This window comes from Lactuca sativa, chromosome 3, assembly GCF_002870075.4.
Source record: "Lactuca sativa cultivar Salinas chromosome 3, Lsat_Salinas_v11, whole genome shotgun sequence".
Taxonomy (NCBI): domain Eukaryota; kingdom Viridiplantae; phylum Streptophyta; class Magnoliopsida; order Asterales; family Asteraceae; genus Lactuca; species Lactuca sativa.
The window spans coordinates 73,715,692-73,734,920 of record NC_056625.2 but is presented as its reverse complement, the minus strand read 5'-3'; the positions used below and the strand labels follow the sequence as shown (position 1 = coordinate 73,734,920).

The 19,229-nt window shown below is 38.4% G+C and overlaps 1 protein-coding gene across 2 annotated transcripts; it reads left to right on the top strand.

Moving 5' to 3' along the window:
- The first annotated feature begins 16,728 nt into the window (after window positions 1-16,728).
- On the top strand, window positions 16,729-19,150 carry LOC111879059 (protein RETARDED ROOT GROWTH, mitochondrial). Of its 2 annotated transcripts, none has more exons than XM_023875535.3 (7): window positions 16,729-17,480; window positions 17,710-17,821; window positions 17,899-18,058; window positions 18,156-18,304; window positions 18,398-18,549; window positions 18,675-18,789; window positions 18,871-19,150. In XM_023875535.3, the coding sequence occupies exons 1-7, from the start codon at window positions 17,152-17,154 to the stop codon at window positions 19,009-19,011; spliced, it is 1,158 nt and encodes a 385-aa protein (XP_023731303.1). In that variant the 5' UTR covers window positions 16,729-17,151; the 3' UTR covers window positions 19,012-19,150. The 2 variants fall into 2 exon arrangements, with proteins under 2 accessions (XP_023731303.1, XP_052625267.1); XM_052769307.1 differs by having other exon boundaries at window positions 17,344-17,480; window positions 17,687-17,821.
- Window positions 19,151-19,229: the final 79 nt, after the last annotated feature.

Sequence of the window (19,229 nt, the reverse complement as noted above, 5' to 3'; positions counted from 1 at the left end):
CAAGTCTTAGAGTTAAGATTGTGACATTGAGTGACAAGTCTTAAGAAGGTTTATAACATTCATCAAATGTGGAAAGTTGTGATGTCTTGGATAAGACAAAGACCAACTAGGACCAATTTTGTGAAGTGTTTTGTCTTGATAAAAGCTACACTAACTCTTGAATACTTTTTTGTCAAGAAATGTTTGTTGACAAGAGAATCTTATATGTCGAAGAGTTAGTGGGAGTCTTAATGGTCTTGAAAAGTTTCAAGAACTAATCAAGAATAAACCTTATCGATCATCACTAGCACACGAGTTGAGGTTTACAACCTATCGTGTTGACACTATCTTGTTTCTGTGCGGTTCCAATTGAGTTAATTATGCATGTAAGTTCTCTGAGTTCTCATTTGAATGCATGAAAGGCAAGCACTTTGATCAATGAAAAGTACATTGGTGGGAAAGGGTGAGCTGCTTAACTACTTGGAAGACATGGTGGGCAGTCGTGTTACCATAAGGCAAGAAATCAAGATTGAGAAGGTTCGGTCCATATGAGTTTGGGTTTGTCGCAAACTTTGGTTTTGGGCAAATTCGCATGGATAGGAACACATACACCACTAAAATCTAAGTGTCATAAGATTCCCTCCTTCATGAAGATGACTGTGAGGAAATGCTTTCACTAAGAGAGATTTTAAGAAGATAGTGATTGTGAAATTGTATTCTCGAATTCGATTATGGTTATGGTATCCCTTTCCATAATTCGAATTGTGAGATTTGGCAATTAGTCTGAATTGTTTAGACACACATATGAGCTATCTAAGGCAAAAGTGTATAAGTTGAAGAAGCTTAGATAAAGGATTATCATGTCAAAGCTAGTGAGAGCATAAGTGTTATGCTTATTTGATAATAATCATCATGATAGTGGGAGCATAAATGTTGTTCTTTTATGATTATTAAGGCAAGTATTGCAAGTTAGCAATATTAATTATAGAAAACAAGAGTTATACTTTGCAAAGTTGTAAGAATGGAATAGTTGTTTTGCTATAATTAAGGGAGAGAATATTATGCTTCATTTCAAATCTAAAGGCTTAGGTTGTGGAATGTTAATAAATTTAGTCAAGGATACATAGTGTGTTCTCAAATTTCGATTATGATTATGGCATAGTTCGAATTGTGAGAACGTGACACATAAAATATTATGGAAAAAGATTGATAAAGTATCAAATCTTTATGTAAGACATTATGCATCGTGTCCCATACGCTTCGGGTATAGGATCGGTTGCAAATGCTATAATATTTGAACATTCTAAATTTTTCCAAATGTCTAGCACATTAAGAGGGAAAAATGACAAGAATCGGTTTTGACTAAGATAATTAAACAACTATCAAAGGACGATCCAAAGCTCGCTGAGGATTGGTCGCTTGTGAGTAGTTGGAAGTATGGTATTGGATGGACCATATCGACATTATTATGAATAGATAAGATTCTATTAAGAATGAATTGTCATATGGCAAATATGGAAATGTTTCCATATTGGGAGTTGGATATTGAGAATCTATATCTAGATTAGAAACTATCATGCAAGAAGGATGTTCAAAGGAATGTACTTTGAGTGAGAGACATCATATCTATAGAATTGTTTCTAATAGAGATTAGCCAAGTCTTGATGATTTTGAGCTATGACCTTACAAAAGAATCATTGCATAAAATGTTAGAATCTAGCATAAGTAACAAAATTTTGACATTCTTATACTTATGATAAGGAGTGGGAGTTGTGAAATGAGTATGGTTAGAAATGTGTTCATTTGATCTATTTCACAAAGTAAGGACCGTAGGTAAACATTGCGTGCATGCTAAGAGCATGGGGCAATTTTTGTTATAATACAAGTAAGAAGTTGATTATCCGAAACAACAAATAATGAGTAATCAATATGGTGATTAAATAAAATGTTTTATTTATACCCAGAGTTTGGGGCCATATGGGATTAGTATTATTCTTGTGTTTCACTTTGCATGTTTTGACTTCCTGAATAATTAAATTGATTCAGAACAATCAAATTATTCAAACAGACCACAGTCGTTCATATGTTGGAAGTAGGTATCAATGAAGACTATCGTGAATTGGTGTGTGGATTGTCTAAAGTGTATTAGACATAAGCAAATGTTTGCTACAACGTTTATGAGTGCTTATAAATATGAGTTTGAGCATTGGATTAAACCCACGCTCACTTGGATCACTTCATGGATTTTATCACGAGTGATTGGTGAGACGATAACATCTTATATTCTTGAAACCGAGATGTGTGAGTTGTATCTTGCGAGTCGGTTACACATTGATAATATGTAAACGCACGAGTAACTTGGTGTCATAAAACATATTGTTGTGTGTGATTCGGTGAGTGAGTGCAAGCAAGCATTGAATCAAAGCTTATCCGTTCCTTTTATCCAGAGTAGGATGAAAGCAATATCTGTGGGCCCCTCAATGAGTTAGTGATGACACCTAAGCGCTTGGCCAAGCCGGGACTAATTTGATATGTTCAATTGTAGTCTGTTGTCAGTCGTCGTAAATCGGAAATCGGGAAACAACGCATAGACAGAGAGAATGATTTAAATCCATGTCTTAGTCTATACGATATCTAGAATGGAGGAATATATGATCCCTTATCTAAAGGACGTGTATCTGATAAGATCAGAGTTGACAGCGGCTTTTGAAAGCTACGATTGCAGATCAGGATCTGAATTCATACGCAGAATAGTTATTAGACTTATCCAAGTGGGAGACTGCTGGATTAGTGTCTAAGTCCATAACTATTTTGGTATGTACTTGACCCGATGGTGCATGGTCCTTTTGGGTTGCCTTCACCAAAGCAACTTGATAGGATGAATTATGGATAGAGAGGATTAATTATGATTTATTAATATATTATGAGAATAATATATTAAAGGAGAAATCATATTGTTTAATTAATATTAGTCAATAATTAATTAAGAATTAATTTTGTGGCTAAAAGACATTAATTAAACTTAAGGGACTAGAACTGTCAATTGTATGATAATTGAATATTGGGCTAATGGACTCCATATTGGAGGGGTGGACGAATTCTATGGGGAAACCCATTAGAAATCGTCATAGGCCTCTAAGGAGGGAGTCCATGGGTTGCTTAGGGCCTAAGCATCCAAATTTGGGTTTCCTTGTTAGATAACCCTAATAGCCTTACTATTTAAAGATCCCTAGAGCACCAAAAACATGTGGAAGTAACTCCTTAGGGTTTTGGACGTTTTTGGGCAGCCTCCTCTCTCCTCATTCTTCATCCTCTTGCTCTTGGTGTTTGTGAACCATTAGAGGAGTGACAATTGTGACTCTAAGCTTTCTAAAGTCATTACAAGGAGGATTTGAGATTGTTATTACTACATAACAATCAAGGTAAGATCTAAAAACCCTTTCACATGTTAATATGATTAATTGTGTGCTAGAACTAGGGTTAAAGTCTTGGATGAATTGCATGTACAATAGAGAAACCTAGATCCAAGCATTAGGGTTTGCATGAGCACATAGGATGTTCTTATGGCTAAAACCCATCAAGTTTGACCGGTCGCCATCACCAACTACTTTTGCCGATGATTTCCCCATCTAGATCTTGAAAACCCTAGTTACTGATAAATCGAATTGGAGTGTGTGGTTTTGTCGGAGCTTTTTGGAGATCAACCAAGATAAGGTTTCAAATTACATATAGATTGTCGTCAGAGAAGGGGCGAAATGAAGACGATATTGTAACCTAGATTGACGTCGCTAGGGTTGCAAATTACCAATGGAGACAAAACCCAAGTTATCTAAGTGACGGTGACTTCAGATCGATTAGGGTTTTATGTAGGTGACGACGACTATTAGATGAGAGGTTGGTGGTGGCGATGACGATGGAGGCGAAAGATGATAACCCTAATTGGAGTTGGATCTTTAATGGTGGTCGTCAAAAACCCTAGTGCCGTCATCTTCATCGAATTTGATCTATGATGTGAAGAATAGAGTTTTGTTGAGAAGGTAGAGGTCCAAAGAGAAGGACGAAGGTCCGACGGGTTTCCTTAATATGTCTCTCTTATTTCTTGACGAGTAGTCGCTTTTGTCGGAACCATTGGTCCGACTGTTTTTCACCAATGTCGACGAACAAATGTTAGAAGTGGGTGAAGATTGAGTAGGGACGTCTCCGATGGTAGAGCGACAAGGGGTGGTGGTCTGACGACAATGGCAGTGGTTCCGAAGACAATGGTGGTTCGGCTACTGATAGTGGTCTGAAAGAGAGAAAGACATATGGAGTTATTAAGAGTGAGAAAGCATGTGGGTGGGTTAGTAATAGGCAGAGGTGGGGTTAGTCCAAACCTTTGGACCAAAGTGGCAATTTTTGGCTAACCACAAGGACCATTTGTGCAGTTTTGTCAATGAAATGAAAAAAAAGACAAAATTGCAAAAATGTTCACTATAGTTGTCAAAATTATGTGGTTTTGGTCCAAAAAAATTTGCTGATGCATTAGTGGTCGAATTTTGTATACCTTGTGTTGTTTTGATCCCTATGGTTGACATCTTGTCGTGCTTTTGGTCCATACCCCACCTAAAATGACTAATTTGCCCCTAAAATAGTTATTTTTAATTTCCTTTTATTTATTTATTAATATTTTAATTAAAAAAATAAACTAAAAAGAAATCACACCCTTCCCCGCCTAAGTCATCACTCTTACTTATCTCTCCCTCTCTCAAGAAAACAAAAACATGTCTCTCCACCAAACAGAAATCCTACCTCACGACCACCCTCACCACCACCACTATCAGCCACCACGACCTTCAACCACCTCCATCTCCACCTATAATTTAGATGAAAATGTCCCAATTACCATGAAAAATTCAAGCTTCAATAATAATGTAACGTCCATAAAATTCGAGCCAATTTAAAACTTTTTAAAGCATTTAAAACCATTCAGTTATTATAATTTGTTTTCAAAATAGTCTAAACATCAGAGTTCCTAGAAATCATAATCATAAATCGAGGAAGTGGACGGTCACGCCTTCGCCTTCCCGTGGTCACCCGTTGTACCTGAAACAATAATCGACAAACGTAAGCTTGAAAGCTTAGTGAGTTACCCCAAAATACCCATACACACAACAACACACAATAAAATAACAAACAACATACTATGAGTCCAATCATCCATCGGGCTGGAATATCCCAGGCCCACAACCATCGGGTTGGAATGCCCACATACTACGAGTCCAATCATCCATCAGGATGGAATACGCTCGGCCCACAACCATCGGGTTGGAATGCCCACATACTACGAGTCCAATCATACATCGGGATGGAATACTCTCGGCCCACAACCATCGTGTTGGAATGCCCACATACTATGAGTCCAATAATCCATCGAAATGGAATACTCTCGGTCCACAACCATCGGGTTAGAATACCCACAATCAATCACACACGTGCACCTATATCAGATAATCATATAACGGTCTATAAAGACAACATACTAGGGCCAACTCATCCTCGGGATGGAATACCCTCAACTACCATAACAAGCATGTGCACACATAACAGGTAATCACCTAACCATATACAGACAGTTAGACCAACTACAAGTCTCTAAACATAACCACATCATATATACCAGGATACCGATATAACAAATCATACTAGCATATAACCATCCTACCTACTAGGATATCGAGCTAACATATCACAACGGTAACCATTCAAATAATAAATCAAAGCGCCGACCTTGGTGCCTTAGACCCTTGAGTACAATGAGGATAACTCACCTCGCAATGTCGATCTGAACTGAAGAATCGAACTCCCGAATCGCTGTCTCACCAAAAATCCTGAACTATCCAAATAATGAATATTAAGTCAACAATCGAAATATCAATCTTGACCAAGGGTACCACATAGCATAATAGTCCATTTTGCCTTTTCTCTAATTTGGACCAAGGCCCAATACCAAATCCATGATCCAAAAGTCCACATATACAAGGCCCATTATTGGCCCAATTTTCCAAATTGGGCCAAAATACTTATTGGGCCTTTTCCAAAGGTCTAATCCTCCCATTGGCCCAAGAATCACCAATCCAGAGAGTCCATCAGGGCCTAAACATCAAAGCCCAAACAGATGGCTCAATAGCCGAAGCCCAAAGCAAAGAAGCCCAAAACAGTCGTGTACGCGAGGCGTCCTCCTGAGGTACGCTCAGCGTAAATGTGGCCTCGTGTTGATCAAGATACGGGTCGGGGCACTAACCGAGTATGCAGGGCGTACTCCTTTCTACGCGGGGCGTAACCTTGTAGGTCTTAAAGCTTCCACAAGTGATTAAGGGATTAAGCACTCGAGCTTAAACTTCAGATCCACTGCTCAAATGTGCTCTAGAACCATAAACTATCAAACTTTAAGACTTTGGTCGGCTGAAAAGGGCTCAATGCATGGTCTTAATCCATGAAGACCTCCTACAAAGCACTAGGGACCAAACTAGCTCAAGGGACCTCATTTTTATGTCTTAGGAACCATTCTAGGGTTCGAAAGGACAACTCAAATAGTCCAAAACGAACCATGCGTTATAATGGGAGTTTATGGGACAAAAGAGTGCAATTAAGCTACCAAGGATAGATCTAGAAGAAATAGGCACAAAGGTAACAACTTTATACCTTCTGGAGCTCCCAAAATAGATGATGAACCAAGATCTACAAGCCAATCTAACCTCCTTGACTCCTTGATGCACAATTTTCTTCTTAAAGGCACAAAAACACACTTCCAGGCTCAAGAAAGATCACTAGGAGGCTAGGGTTCTCTCACGTCGGCTAAGGAAGGTGCAGAGGCTGAAAGAGATGAGAGGAAATGGTCCATAAGGTGCTTAAATACTCCACAAACCCTACAAGTTATGGTTCCATCTTGGCACTTGTACGCCCAACGGACCACATGTACGCCCATCGTACTACTTCAATTTCCAAATTACCACTTTGCCGCTAGGGCCTCCTTTTGCCACTTCCTTACAAACCAAGGGCCAAAATGACATAATTAATAATCCAAGGGATGAATTTGAAGCTACTTGAAAATGGGATGTTACAAATCTTCCCCACTTAAATTCGAATTCGTCCTCGAAATCATTCCTTACCATCCCCGACAACCCGACATCCTGAGGGGCGCCTCCACAGCCATGACATCCGATGACTTTCAAAGGGGACTAACCCAATGGAAATCTTGTCATTCCAGAGAAGACGAATCGATAATCCCATGCGACACACAACCCTACTCCACCTAAAACCAACAATCTGGAAACTTGAGTTCGGTCGGACTCCCTGACAGACCACTCATATCTAACCATCACTAGTTCCTTTCCCATTACTATTAACGGACTACTCAGCCTTGGGAACCTGAGGTTCCTATCTGAAAATAGAACCATGGGTCATATTCTGCTACCGAAAGTTCTTTGCTTCCTTTAACTCCAAACCATTATACATATAATCAACCATCTCTCAAGCACTAACACTCACACCTGGCCCAATCAGCCTCAGCTGGAATGCCAGGAATGCTTACGACAGGTCTAGTCATCCTCGGTATGGAATACCCTCACATCACTCACATGTCTGGCCCAATCAACCCTCGGGTTGGAGTACCAAACGCGTTAGGTCCAATTAATCATAGGGTTCGATCATCCATCGGGATGGAATACCCTATATTGGAATACCACCGAATACATAACCCGGGTTTAAACCCATAACTTGAGATCCATGGATCTATCCTATCATCTCCTCCAAAATCCTCTGATTCGACACAACTGATACAGATCACCTGAACCCCAACAATACATCCATTCCGAACTTGCTCCAACAAGAGGCCTAACCGTCACAATCTCTATGCCCACAACCTATGACTGGAATACCCTTACATGGTCCTCAACATAGGTCTGGATTGCCTCTGAGCCCACAACATGAGTCTGATATGCCCTTGCCGACCCTCAGCTCATGACTGGAATGCTCCCTGATAACCTAACGACAACGCTATTGTCACTTCAGTTTACCAACACTCCATCCTGGGGATACTCACCTCCTCCATTGCCCAAGGAAGCCTAATCAATGTCCTTCACAACATCAACAAGTGCCACAGTGCTGAAACCTCACCCTACACTTTCCACTTGTAGAACAAGTTGCTACCCCATAACACATATACACTTAGTAGCCAATCATATGACTAACAAACCCATACAAATTCTTCAGCATGCCTGGACCGCCTCAACCCAACCACTCTGTAAACCTTTATCCGAACTGAAATGGATAGAATCTCCCTTAGCTAATGTCCCATCTGGGAATTCCCAATTCTCCCCCACTTAGAGCACTAACCACTAACTACTGGTGGCAAAGCTGATACGCGACTTACCCGCACCAATACGAAGTAACGAACTTCAAAAGAATCCAAATTCCCGTTGATGATCTTTGGATTTCTGAATTACAACTGCTCGCCCTAGACTGGTGATTCTCTATCCTATCTCTTATCCTCGAATGCATCTCCGGATCCTAACCATCTACGATCCCCTGACAATAAATTCTCCCTAGCATCTACTATCTCCTAATAACTCATGCAGAAAGAAAACGAAAGCTCATAATACAATCATAATCAAATAGATAGGAGAAAAGACATACCGGTCGCCACATCTGGTACTGTCCTGGCCTCCTCGACTGTAAGTTGAAAGGAACGTCCTTGAGCCTTCGAAGTCTCTACTCTACCATGACCCTACCAGTAATCCTCAGGGTAGCTGGTGTTGGGGCCTGCACTGGCCTAACAGCCAGTAGGGGACATTGGGCCTTCATATGGCCCACCTGCTCGTAATGGTAACAAAGTCTGACACCATCCCTTGGAGTCTGCTACATACAATCATTTGCGATGTGACCCTCCTTGCCACACTTGTGACATCCTGAAGAAGACCGACAAACCCCATCATATACCTTGCCGCACTTTCCACAAGTACGACCCCTCTGACTTTCCTGTCTATAGTCAGCGGCCCTAAATCGCTTCGGCGCAGGCTGTGACTGTGTCGGGGCCTATCTCTGCTCCATTAACTGAAGATCAATCTCTAACTCGCGCCGTCTGGCGGCCTCCTGTAACTCTAGCAAGGTATCACACCTCTGTGTGGGCACAAACTGTCTAATGTCTGTCTTGAGCATGCTCAGATATCGGGTCATCTGAGCCTGCTCCGTAGCAAACTCAGGGCAAAACATCGCCTTCTCAATAAACATGCGGGTTATCTCAGTCGCCGACTCTGAATCGTGTCGCAGATCCAAGAACTCCTACGCCATTCTCTCCCGCTTAAAAATGCACGACTTCAATTCGTCAGCTAGCATACAGCATGGACACAGACAAATGGGACGAGTATTTTAGGATGTCAGAGCGTACCGTGCGGGAGTGTGTGTACAAGTTCTGCAAAGCGACCTGTTTGGTTTATGGGCAACAATATTTGCGCAAACCAACTATCAACGATATCCACCAATTGTATACGGTGCATGAAGGCAAGCATGGATTCCCTGGAATGCTAGGTAGTATCGATTGCATGCATTGGAGTTGGTCATTAAGGCCCAGCGCATGGCGTGGTCAATACATCAAAGGCGACCACAAAGAGCCGACGATCATTCTAGAGGCAATCGCATCACATGATATTTGGATATGACATGCATTCTTTGGTCCAGCTGGTGCAAACTATGACATCAATGTGCTAGAGCAGTCGGCGGTATTCAAAAATATCTACCTTGGAAAGTCATACGATGTACCTTTTCAAGCAAATGGGGTAGCATATAAGCGTGGATACTATCTTACTAACGGTATATATCCTCTTTTGTCTGTTTTTGTGAAATCGTTACATGTCCTAATGACCCGAAAAGGAAAAAGTTTAAAGAGGCGCAAGAGTCAGCTAGGAAGGATGTGGAGCGAGCATTTGGTGTACTTAAGAGACGTTGGCAAGTACTAACGGTCGGGGCAAGGTCATATGAGGTGAAAAGGTTACAACACGTAATGTATGCATGTATCATATTGCATAATATGATTCTTGAAGACGAATGAAGAGCGATATGCCGATACAATGAAAATGAAGTTTTGCCAAATGTCGAAGGAGTAGACGTTGGTACACAAGGGTATAGGGTGAATAGAAGAGAAGTACACAATCGCGACATTCATCAGACCCTTCGTGCTGATTTGGTGGAGCACATTTATAAGGCTCATATTCAGCCCCCCTACGAGTTATCTCACGATAATTTGTTTGACGAATCAAACGAGGATTCTGATATGTTCGTCGAGAGTGAAGATTCCGACGACGAGAGTGACGCTGGGGATAATGATGCAGACGATCAAAGCGATGACGAAGACGATGATTCGGAGTGAAGTATTTTGGTTTAAATAAAATTAGGATATTAATTATGTTTTCTATGCTGTAGGTTGTTTGATTTTTTTGTGGTTTTTTTTTCTACTTATTTAAATATTAGGGTTAATTTAATTTTTATTTTAATTAATGAAATGCTTTATATTTTTAATTAAATTTTATGTTTGATATTAATTTAAAAATTATAAATAAAAAATTTATTTTATTTAATATAAAAAAAAGTGTGGGAAGGGCTTCCCACCATTCCTTGGCTTTTAGGTGAGGGAAAGAGGGGTATGGCCCACCAAAAGTGAGGGAAGATTCCCTCCCACACCCTCCGGTCTAATGACAATTTAAGGGGCTTCTTTCAACAATGGCTTCAAATCGGATAGTTGAATCTATATCTGTTGAGTAAGTATTTGTTGTGTAACATCCCCCTCCGGCACGTATCACAATATTGTCCATTTTAGGCTCGCGAAAACTTCCCAAGGTGTCACCTATCCCTGAATTGTTCTTGCTTGGGCACGCTTAACTGCAGAGTTCTTATGGGATCTACTGCCTTCACGACCTTAAAACGCATTGTGATAGGGAAGGTATCCACGCCCTTTAGAAGGAATGCTTAGTTCTCCTTCCCAGCCGATGTGGGATCAGGTGCAACCCATATTCACCTCCTATTATTGGGTCCAATGTCCCCGTTGAACACATCAAACTGTGCCCCATCTATGATACCATTTGTAACACCCCCTCTGGCACGTATCACAATATCGCCGCTTTGGGCTCCCGACACGAAAACTTCCCAGGGGGTCACCCATCCCTGAATTGCTCTCGCCCGGGCACACTCAACTGCAGAGTTGTTATTAGATTTACTGCCCTCACCGCTTTAAAACGCGTTGTGATAGGGAAGGTATACACACCCTTTATAAGGAATGCTTAGTTCTCCTTCCCAACTGATATGGGATCAGGTGCAACCCACCTTCTAAGGTGGGTTGCACCTGATCCCACATCGGCTGGGAAGGAGAACTAAGCTTGCAACTGATCCCACATCGGATTGGAAGAAGAACGAAACATTTCCTTAGAAGGGATATGGATACCTTCCTTGTTACAACGCGTTTTAAAGCCGTGAGGGTAGCAGATTCCATAAGAACTCTATAGTTAAGCATGCTCGGGCGAGAGCAATCTGGGGATGGGTGACCCCCTGGGAAGTTTTCGCGCCGGGAGCCCAAAGCGGACAATACTGTGATACGTGCCAGGTAGGGATGTTACATTCTAACATCCAAGTGTCATGGGCTACCCCCATGGCCTTTCATGCGAATGCCTCGGGCTACCCCCGAGGTCTTCCATGCAAGTATCATAGATGATATACACCACTTATATGGCCATACAACGATCAACTGCTATCGCTCCTACTGTCGAGAGTATAGATGATATCGCTCCTACTGCCGAGAGTACAGATGATATACACCACTTATATGGCTATACAAAGTACACCCTTAGTTTACCTTCAAAAACTAAGGGTTTGGCCTAAAGTCGGCTCATGTCAAAAAGTCCACGGTCAAAATTGAATCGCCATGTCGTAGCTCTCAAACGACAAAACAGACGCGATTACCCCTAGTCACCACGCCGTGGCAACCTTGGGCCACGCCATGGGCACCAAGTTCAAAATATCTTAATGGGTTAAGCTGAGTCCTTCGATTCCAAAGGTTCCAAAGCTCAGATTTGGTCATTTTGATAGTCTAAATAGATAAAGTTTCCAACGTTATCACTTAAGACTTTAAAAGAGGTCTAGATCTCAAGTCTTAGGTCCAAAAAGGAAAAAAACATGGCATAGGCTAAACCAAGAATCCCTGAAGTCATTAACCCATTCACTCAAGAAGAGCTTATAGCACTAAAACTGACTTAAAGGTTGGTGTTTTTTAGACATGCATGTCCAATGCATGTCTTGGACTCATATTATGTCAAAAATGGGGATTATGACCAAAATCTTATGCACGGTTAAAAACAACCAACCAAAATTTAGATCCAAACCATGAATTGCTCTAAATGGTCTAGAGCTTCATAAAGTTGCAACCTTTATGAAATCTCACCATCCCAACTAAGAAGATCTAGAAGAAAATGGGACAAAACTCAAGATCTAGCAACCTAGTAACAAAAAGGTGGAGCCTTGAACATTTAAAATGGTCCAGAATCGAGCTAGGAAGGGATATGAGGACTTTCTTGCTGATCATTGGCTTACTCATTCTTTCTTATTCCTTCAAAATCTCCAAAAGTACTCAAGAAAGCTTCATAAATGAATGAAATGGAATTTGGGTTTCTTCAGAGCTTAAGAGGGTGGTGGAGGATGAGGTTAAGCAAACCCTAGCCTCCTTATTCCTTTAAATATGTTGCAAAACTCAGAAAATTATGGTTTAAGGCCTTAACAGTTGCCACATTGTGGATTATACATTCCATGTCGTGGTGAGTCAATAGAGACCCGCAACCAAATATGCTTCGCCACGCCGTGACATCCCTTAAAAGCCAAAATTTAATTTAAATAAAATGTACCTCTAAATTTGGATGTTACAAAAACTCACCAACAATTTTTGTTGAAGTATCTTAATCCATGTATTCTCAGGTTATTTAGCTGGTCGGAAGTGTTCGCATAGAAGTCTCCCTGCTATTTTTATTATACATTTGTAAACACTTGATTGTTAGGCGTGTGTCGCGATTTAGCAATAGTTATTGTCAATGTAACTTCTATATCGATTACAATAGAAAACTATATTTGTATTGTTCAATGTATGTTTAATAACTGCGATCAACGATTTACGTCGTGCACATCGGTGTTTCCATCGGTGGATGGGGTGTGACATTACCCCATGGATTAAGAAGTGAAAATTGTTCAATGGAGGGAGTATTTGGCTTATTTACGTGAGGGAGAAGAATGGGAGAAAGACGCTTCAAATAGACTCATCAATGACCACTTATACAACTTTAGTCCCTCCTTACCAAAGTTCCTTCAATAAGGCTCCCAAACTAACCAAGGAACTTCCAGTAACTCACATATGGTCCCTCTTCATCATAAGCTTTACAAACTAGGTCCAAGATACCTAGTTGGTCAGCTCTTAAATCAAGCCTAAGTTTCACCTATTTGACGCAAATGACCCTTCTAACAAAATACTTCGCTAGATATTAAAATTCTATTATAGTTTTCTACTCATATGTCTGGGACATCATCATCTACAAACACTTGGCATGCTCCCTTTGACCATTTCAATTCAATTCATAACTATTTGGGATCATGGTTCATTTTTTTGACAAATTTTAATAATAAGCCATCTTTCAAGCTTCAATTTGGTTCAGTTTTTAGCTAAAACCGAACCATAACCATTATAAGTGCTTAATGCATTTCAGTTGCCATTGGGTATTGATTAGTATTGGTTTTGGTTAACGGTTTTTGTCGATTAATGATTATTGTTAATGGTTAATATTGGTTAATCATAATGGTTGAAAATGAGATAAAAATAAAAAATATTTTGCTATAAAAATGAAAAATATAAAGTACATTGTCATAAAAAGTGAACGATTAAGTGTTTATAACTATATTAATATGATAGAAGATTAGGTATCCCATTTAATTCCAAATAATTACCTTTTAAATTTCAATTCGAAAAATAATTACATACCATATATTTAATATTATATTAAAAACATTTATTAATATTATTGATTCGGTTCGGTTTTTAATGGTTCAGTTTTAGATGAAAACCATAATTGAACTATATGTATTTGGTTAATAAAAGATAGAAAGTACACCACTTTTTTTAGTAATGGTTCGGTTAAATGGTTCAATTATTTCGATTAATTTGATTTTGGTTCGGTTTTTCGATTAATATGATCATCCCTAACATAAAGGGTACAAAATCATAAGTGGATCCGCTATAAGAGAGAATGATATGTGTAGTTCCTTCTCCTATGTAAATCCAATGACACGCATGTTTTGCATCCAAACTCAACTACATCATTCATCTGCATAAATTCACAAACACCATCATGTAGACACGCACATGCACATACACTTTACTAAACATACTTTACTAAACATGTAAATAATACCGAATACATAAGATCACATACACGAGTTCTTGCTTCGTTTATTGTGAAAGATTCTAATGCCACAATAAAGAAAAATTCATAACTAAGGAGTCTGGAGAGCTTAAAACCCTAGCTTCGCTACAACTGTTGCAACATACAATGAATGTCGTATAAACTTTCATATAACCCTAGTTCAATAGACCGCATCATTATATTTATCAATAAATATATTTTGATCAAAATATCTGATCTAACTAATATACCTCTTGAATAGAATAAAGTGATACTTCCAAATGAGTAATCACTAATGAAGTAACGAAAAATACAATTTTATCTTGCATTTGAAGAAAAAAGAACATGCAATCCAAACAGGACATTCTAGACATATTATCGATTTGTCCGTTTGGGCAAGTGGTCCCTTGAAATAGCATTTCAGACACTCGATTTTGACTAAAAAACAACTCAAATTTAGAAATTGTAGTGTTGCGAATAATAATGGCTACCTTATTCATTTTCCTAAATAACTTGGGTTATAAACTGGAAAAAGTAGGTTCAAAACTCAAAATAATTGTCTAGAATCCAATAAGCTTATCTGAAATGGATGGGATTTTCATATCGTCGTAACTTTGTGTCCACCTTTTGGTAGCCTTATAGATATGATGACTATTAAAGTGGTACTATGGTAGAATTGTATGTTCTTAAGAATAATCCAATCTATCACGAGAACACTAATTTGGGATTTCATTGAGCGCATATATATAGAGTGGAATTCAGTCCTCAGGATTCTATCTATGCCACTTCTAGTCCTTCCGCATAAAGCCTTTACAGAATCAGTCCTTCATCGAAGCCCAGCTTTAAAGCCAAAGTCACAGCAGCCCATTCTCAAATTTGTTTAAGTCCATTACACAATATCACGCTGGAAAAAGTTGTGTGCATCTCTCAATTAAATCAAGTTAAAACAGTAACTATAAACCAATTTACTCTGATCATGTATGATTTAGATCGAATAAAAATACATTTTCTGGAAAATGACTACTAGTAAAGTGGCCCATTCGTTGATATGTGTAATAAAGAAAATTGATCTTGCAATAATAAATTTGATTGGAAATGTCGTTTAAATATATGTTGTTAGCGTGTTTGATAATGTGTGAAACTAATAGAGGAATAAAGTTTTTGTTGTTTCTTTGCTTTTAGGCTTTTGGGTGTACCCACGTCAAAAAGTATTGTCACATCAATGTCATATTATCTTCGCTTCCACATCATATATTTAGGAAATATTCATAACCCTCTGACTCTAAGAGGGTGTGTTAATGTATCCCACATCGGTGCGACATGATAATATAAGTGGCTATATATATTGGATTCCCCCGTCTCTCCACAAAGTGGATCCAGAACAAAAGTCTGAGGGTAGCACAACCTTTTTATTGCGTAATATAGAATATGATTTTTTTTCGGGTTCAGGTTAAACGAGTTCGGAATTTTGAGACTTTAACAGAAACGATTTATGTTACTTTCAAAGTACATGTTAATGTTAATGGAAACCTAATTTCAAGATATAGGCAATGGAAACGTAATTTCAAATGTTAAACATGAAGTTTGGATTCCGATTTTCTTAAAATCAATGCAATTGAAACCTAAGTATGTGTTAATTTTAGTGGAATCCTAGTAAAGCGGTCAAGTAAAAAACTACTTTCTAACTTCAAAGAAAAAATTAGAAACTTACCTTTTTCAAGATTTGGATTTTGGAGATTGGGATCTCTAAAAATCCAATGATTTTTCCGTGTACCCTTTGTTCTTCCATCGCATACTTACAATGAATCCGTCTTCTTCTAGGGTATGCAACATCTATTTTATATTTTTTTCCTTGATTTATGTCATGATTTCCATCGGTCCTCCCGTTCCTTTAATTTCAACGACATATGCCCAAATAATTCACAATTGGGCTTCTAGCCTTTTGGATTTTGGAGTTTAAACATTGGTATAAACTATAAACAAACTAAGGGATATCCTAAAGTTCTCGGTAACTTAAACTAAAACGAAAAAAAAAAAAAAAGTTATACTAATTGGGATTTTTTGAGGGGTAGCCTACAGGTCATATTCTTTAAATTTCATATCCGAAATACTTTTTTTTGTCGGAAATCAATTTTCGAAAATGTGCATTTTGAAATCCATGGTTATATTTCGCTAGTTTCGTTAAAAGATGGTTATAGTGTGAGATATGTTTTGCTTCTCAAAGCTAAAAGTTTGACGAACGATTTTTTTTTTTTTTTTTTTTTTTTTTTTTTTTTTTTTTTTTTAAATTCAAACTTTTTTCTAAAATCCAAAAAACTAAAAGCAAAAGGCACTAATGTGTTTATTTTAAAAGTATCTGTTCTATAGAAAAAGATTTCTTGGACGTGTTGCTCTCGTACCCATTCCCCGTAGCATTTCAACATTTCCCTGCTAACCATCGATCTTGCTTTGCAAAGGATGGTCTCTCTCCGTCGATTCATCATACATCCATGAACTTTTACCGAGTCCGGTGGCTCTTCTAACGCAACGCAAGCCGCCTCCTTCCCCCCCAAGAAAAGACATGAAGAAATCATCCAATCTCCGAACATTCAATCAACGCCACCGCTGCAACTGCAACAGAAGAACATTAACATCCAATCGTAGCACTACTAATCAGTAGTTCACATTAATATCCAATCGTAGAACTACTTATCGGTAGTAGTTCCAGTGAATGGGGAGATGGAGAACCTCCCTTCTTGTCTCAAGATTCGCCACCAATTCATTTTCTCGAAAAACCCATGTTTTTCGACCTAATTTTGTTTTCCGCCGTCTTGTTAGACCTCTAAATCCCGATCCCGATCCCTCTCTTAGTTCATTAATTCCTTCGAATAGTTATGGTAGCTTTAGGGCCTTCTCTTCTTATCCGACTGCGGCACCCCCCATTTTTGATCTTGGTAGTTATGACGACGAACAGAAATATTCAGAAGAATTGTTTTTGCACGATGAAGATGATGATGAGCTCAGGAAGATCTCCGTCAGAGCTATCTTTCTCTGCACCAGGTTCCTATTTCTTCATCATGTTTATGATTCAGTTGTTGTTTTAAGGCTATTGATTACCATGCCCGTGTAGTGTTTGTTGAAATGCCAATGAATCCTAACGCAAACAGGCGATCATTTGAAAACTTGTATGCCATGCTTTTGGGATCCTAATCCCTATTCTCATATCTGCTTTTTGTTGTTTTCTTCTTTATGCTTTGGTTTCTCAGAGTCAGATATATGGTTTTGGCAGTGTTGATTTGAAGAGCCTGCAAGTTGAGATATCAAGCCATTTTGTTCCTCCTACTTCCCGCTCAACAAACCATATCGCTCTCAGATTTTCCAATTTCAGTTCAGATCATATGGTTTGGGTTTTGTCACACTTTTTCATTCTAGAACTTTCTGTTACAAAAGTCTAATTTAGAAAAGGTTTTTACTTCAGGACATTGATGTTGAAGAAAACCCTAGCTCCCATAGTTATATGGTCGTGTTCCAATACGGATCTGCTGTGTTGTTTAATGTTGAAGATCATGAGGTTGAGTCTTACCTTGACATTATTAGAAGACATGCTTCTGGATTGCTTCAAGAAACAAGAAAAGATGGTTAGTTAACTTAACTATAACATCTTTTCTTTTTCAAACACTTTGGTCCATAATACCCCTGCCTTAATAAAGCATGTGTGGTTGTGTAAACAAACAGATTATGTGGTGAAGGAGAAGCCATTGTTGATGGAGGATATGCAGGGTGGCCCAGATTACATTGTTCTGAGAAACTTTGATATTGACAGCATACGTACTATTAGTAGTGTTCTTGGCCAAAGTATTGCATTGGATTATTTTGTTTCACAGGTATCAAATCAAACAATCACCTTTTTCTATTTAGGTGTGAATATGAAATTATGCATTTTATCTTACAATTTTACATGTTTTGTTTTTAAAAAGGTTGATGGTATGATTGAAGAATTTACATATATCAATAGGGTAATGGAGAAAACGGGCACATTTACCATGGATAGGAAGAAGCTTTTCCAACTTGTTGGAAAAGCTAATTCAAATCTTGCTGATGTAATTCTTAGAGTAGGAATTTTCGACAGGTAAATTGCAATTTTCCATGAGGGTATTTTGTCTTTTGTACAACCTGTTTTGTTTTGTAAATCTTGATTATAAATTGAAGTTTGTAAAATGATGTAAAATGAAAGGATTTGTTGTTATTTTTCAGATCAGAGATTGCTTGGAGAGAGGCAAAATATGCTCAAATATATGAGTACCTTCGTGAGGAATATGAAGTAACACAACGGTTTGGAAATCTTGATTATAAATTGAAGTTTGTTGAGGTAACTTTTCACACCAGAATTTGTTTTATTAAAATCTTGAATATGAATCTTATTTTTCTTTCTTGTTTGCTTGTTTTGCAGCATAATATTCATTTTCTACAAGAAGCACTGCAAAATCGGAAGTCGGATCTTTTGGAATGGTGCATCATTGTGTTGCTGAGCATTGAGAACTTTATAGGAATATATGAAATCATCCGGGAAACAAACATAGTCCCAATATGATATATGATATATTGATAAAAAGATCATGTTTTGTTATTGTGTTTAGAAAATAGTAGTGAAATAGGAAAGTATTGATTTAAAACCCAAAGAATGTCAATATTTTGCTCATTTAGAATTGCAAATGTGATAATTACAACTATTTGAATTTTGCATTGTTTGACAAAACCGATTTAATATACAAACCCAAAATATGTTGTTATATTTCTTTATCCCAAATG

Coding starts and splice junctions, on each gene's coding strand:
- LOC111879059 (XM_023875535.3), top strand. CDS start 17,152: ATGGGGAGATGGAGAACCTCCCTTCTTGTCTCAAGATTCGCCACCAAT. Junction 17,481..17,709: donor GCTATCTTTCTCTGCACCAG/GTTCCTATTTCT, acceptor TGGTTTTGGCAG/TGTTGATTTGAAGAGCCTGC. Junction 18,790..18,870: donor ATAAATTGAAGTTTGTTGAG/GTAACTTTTCAC, acceptor CTTGTTTTGCAG/CATAATATTCATTTTCTACA.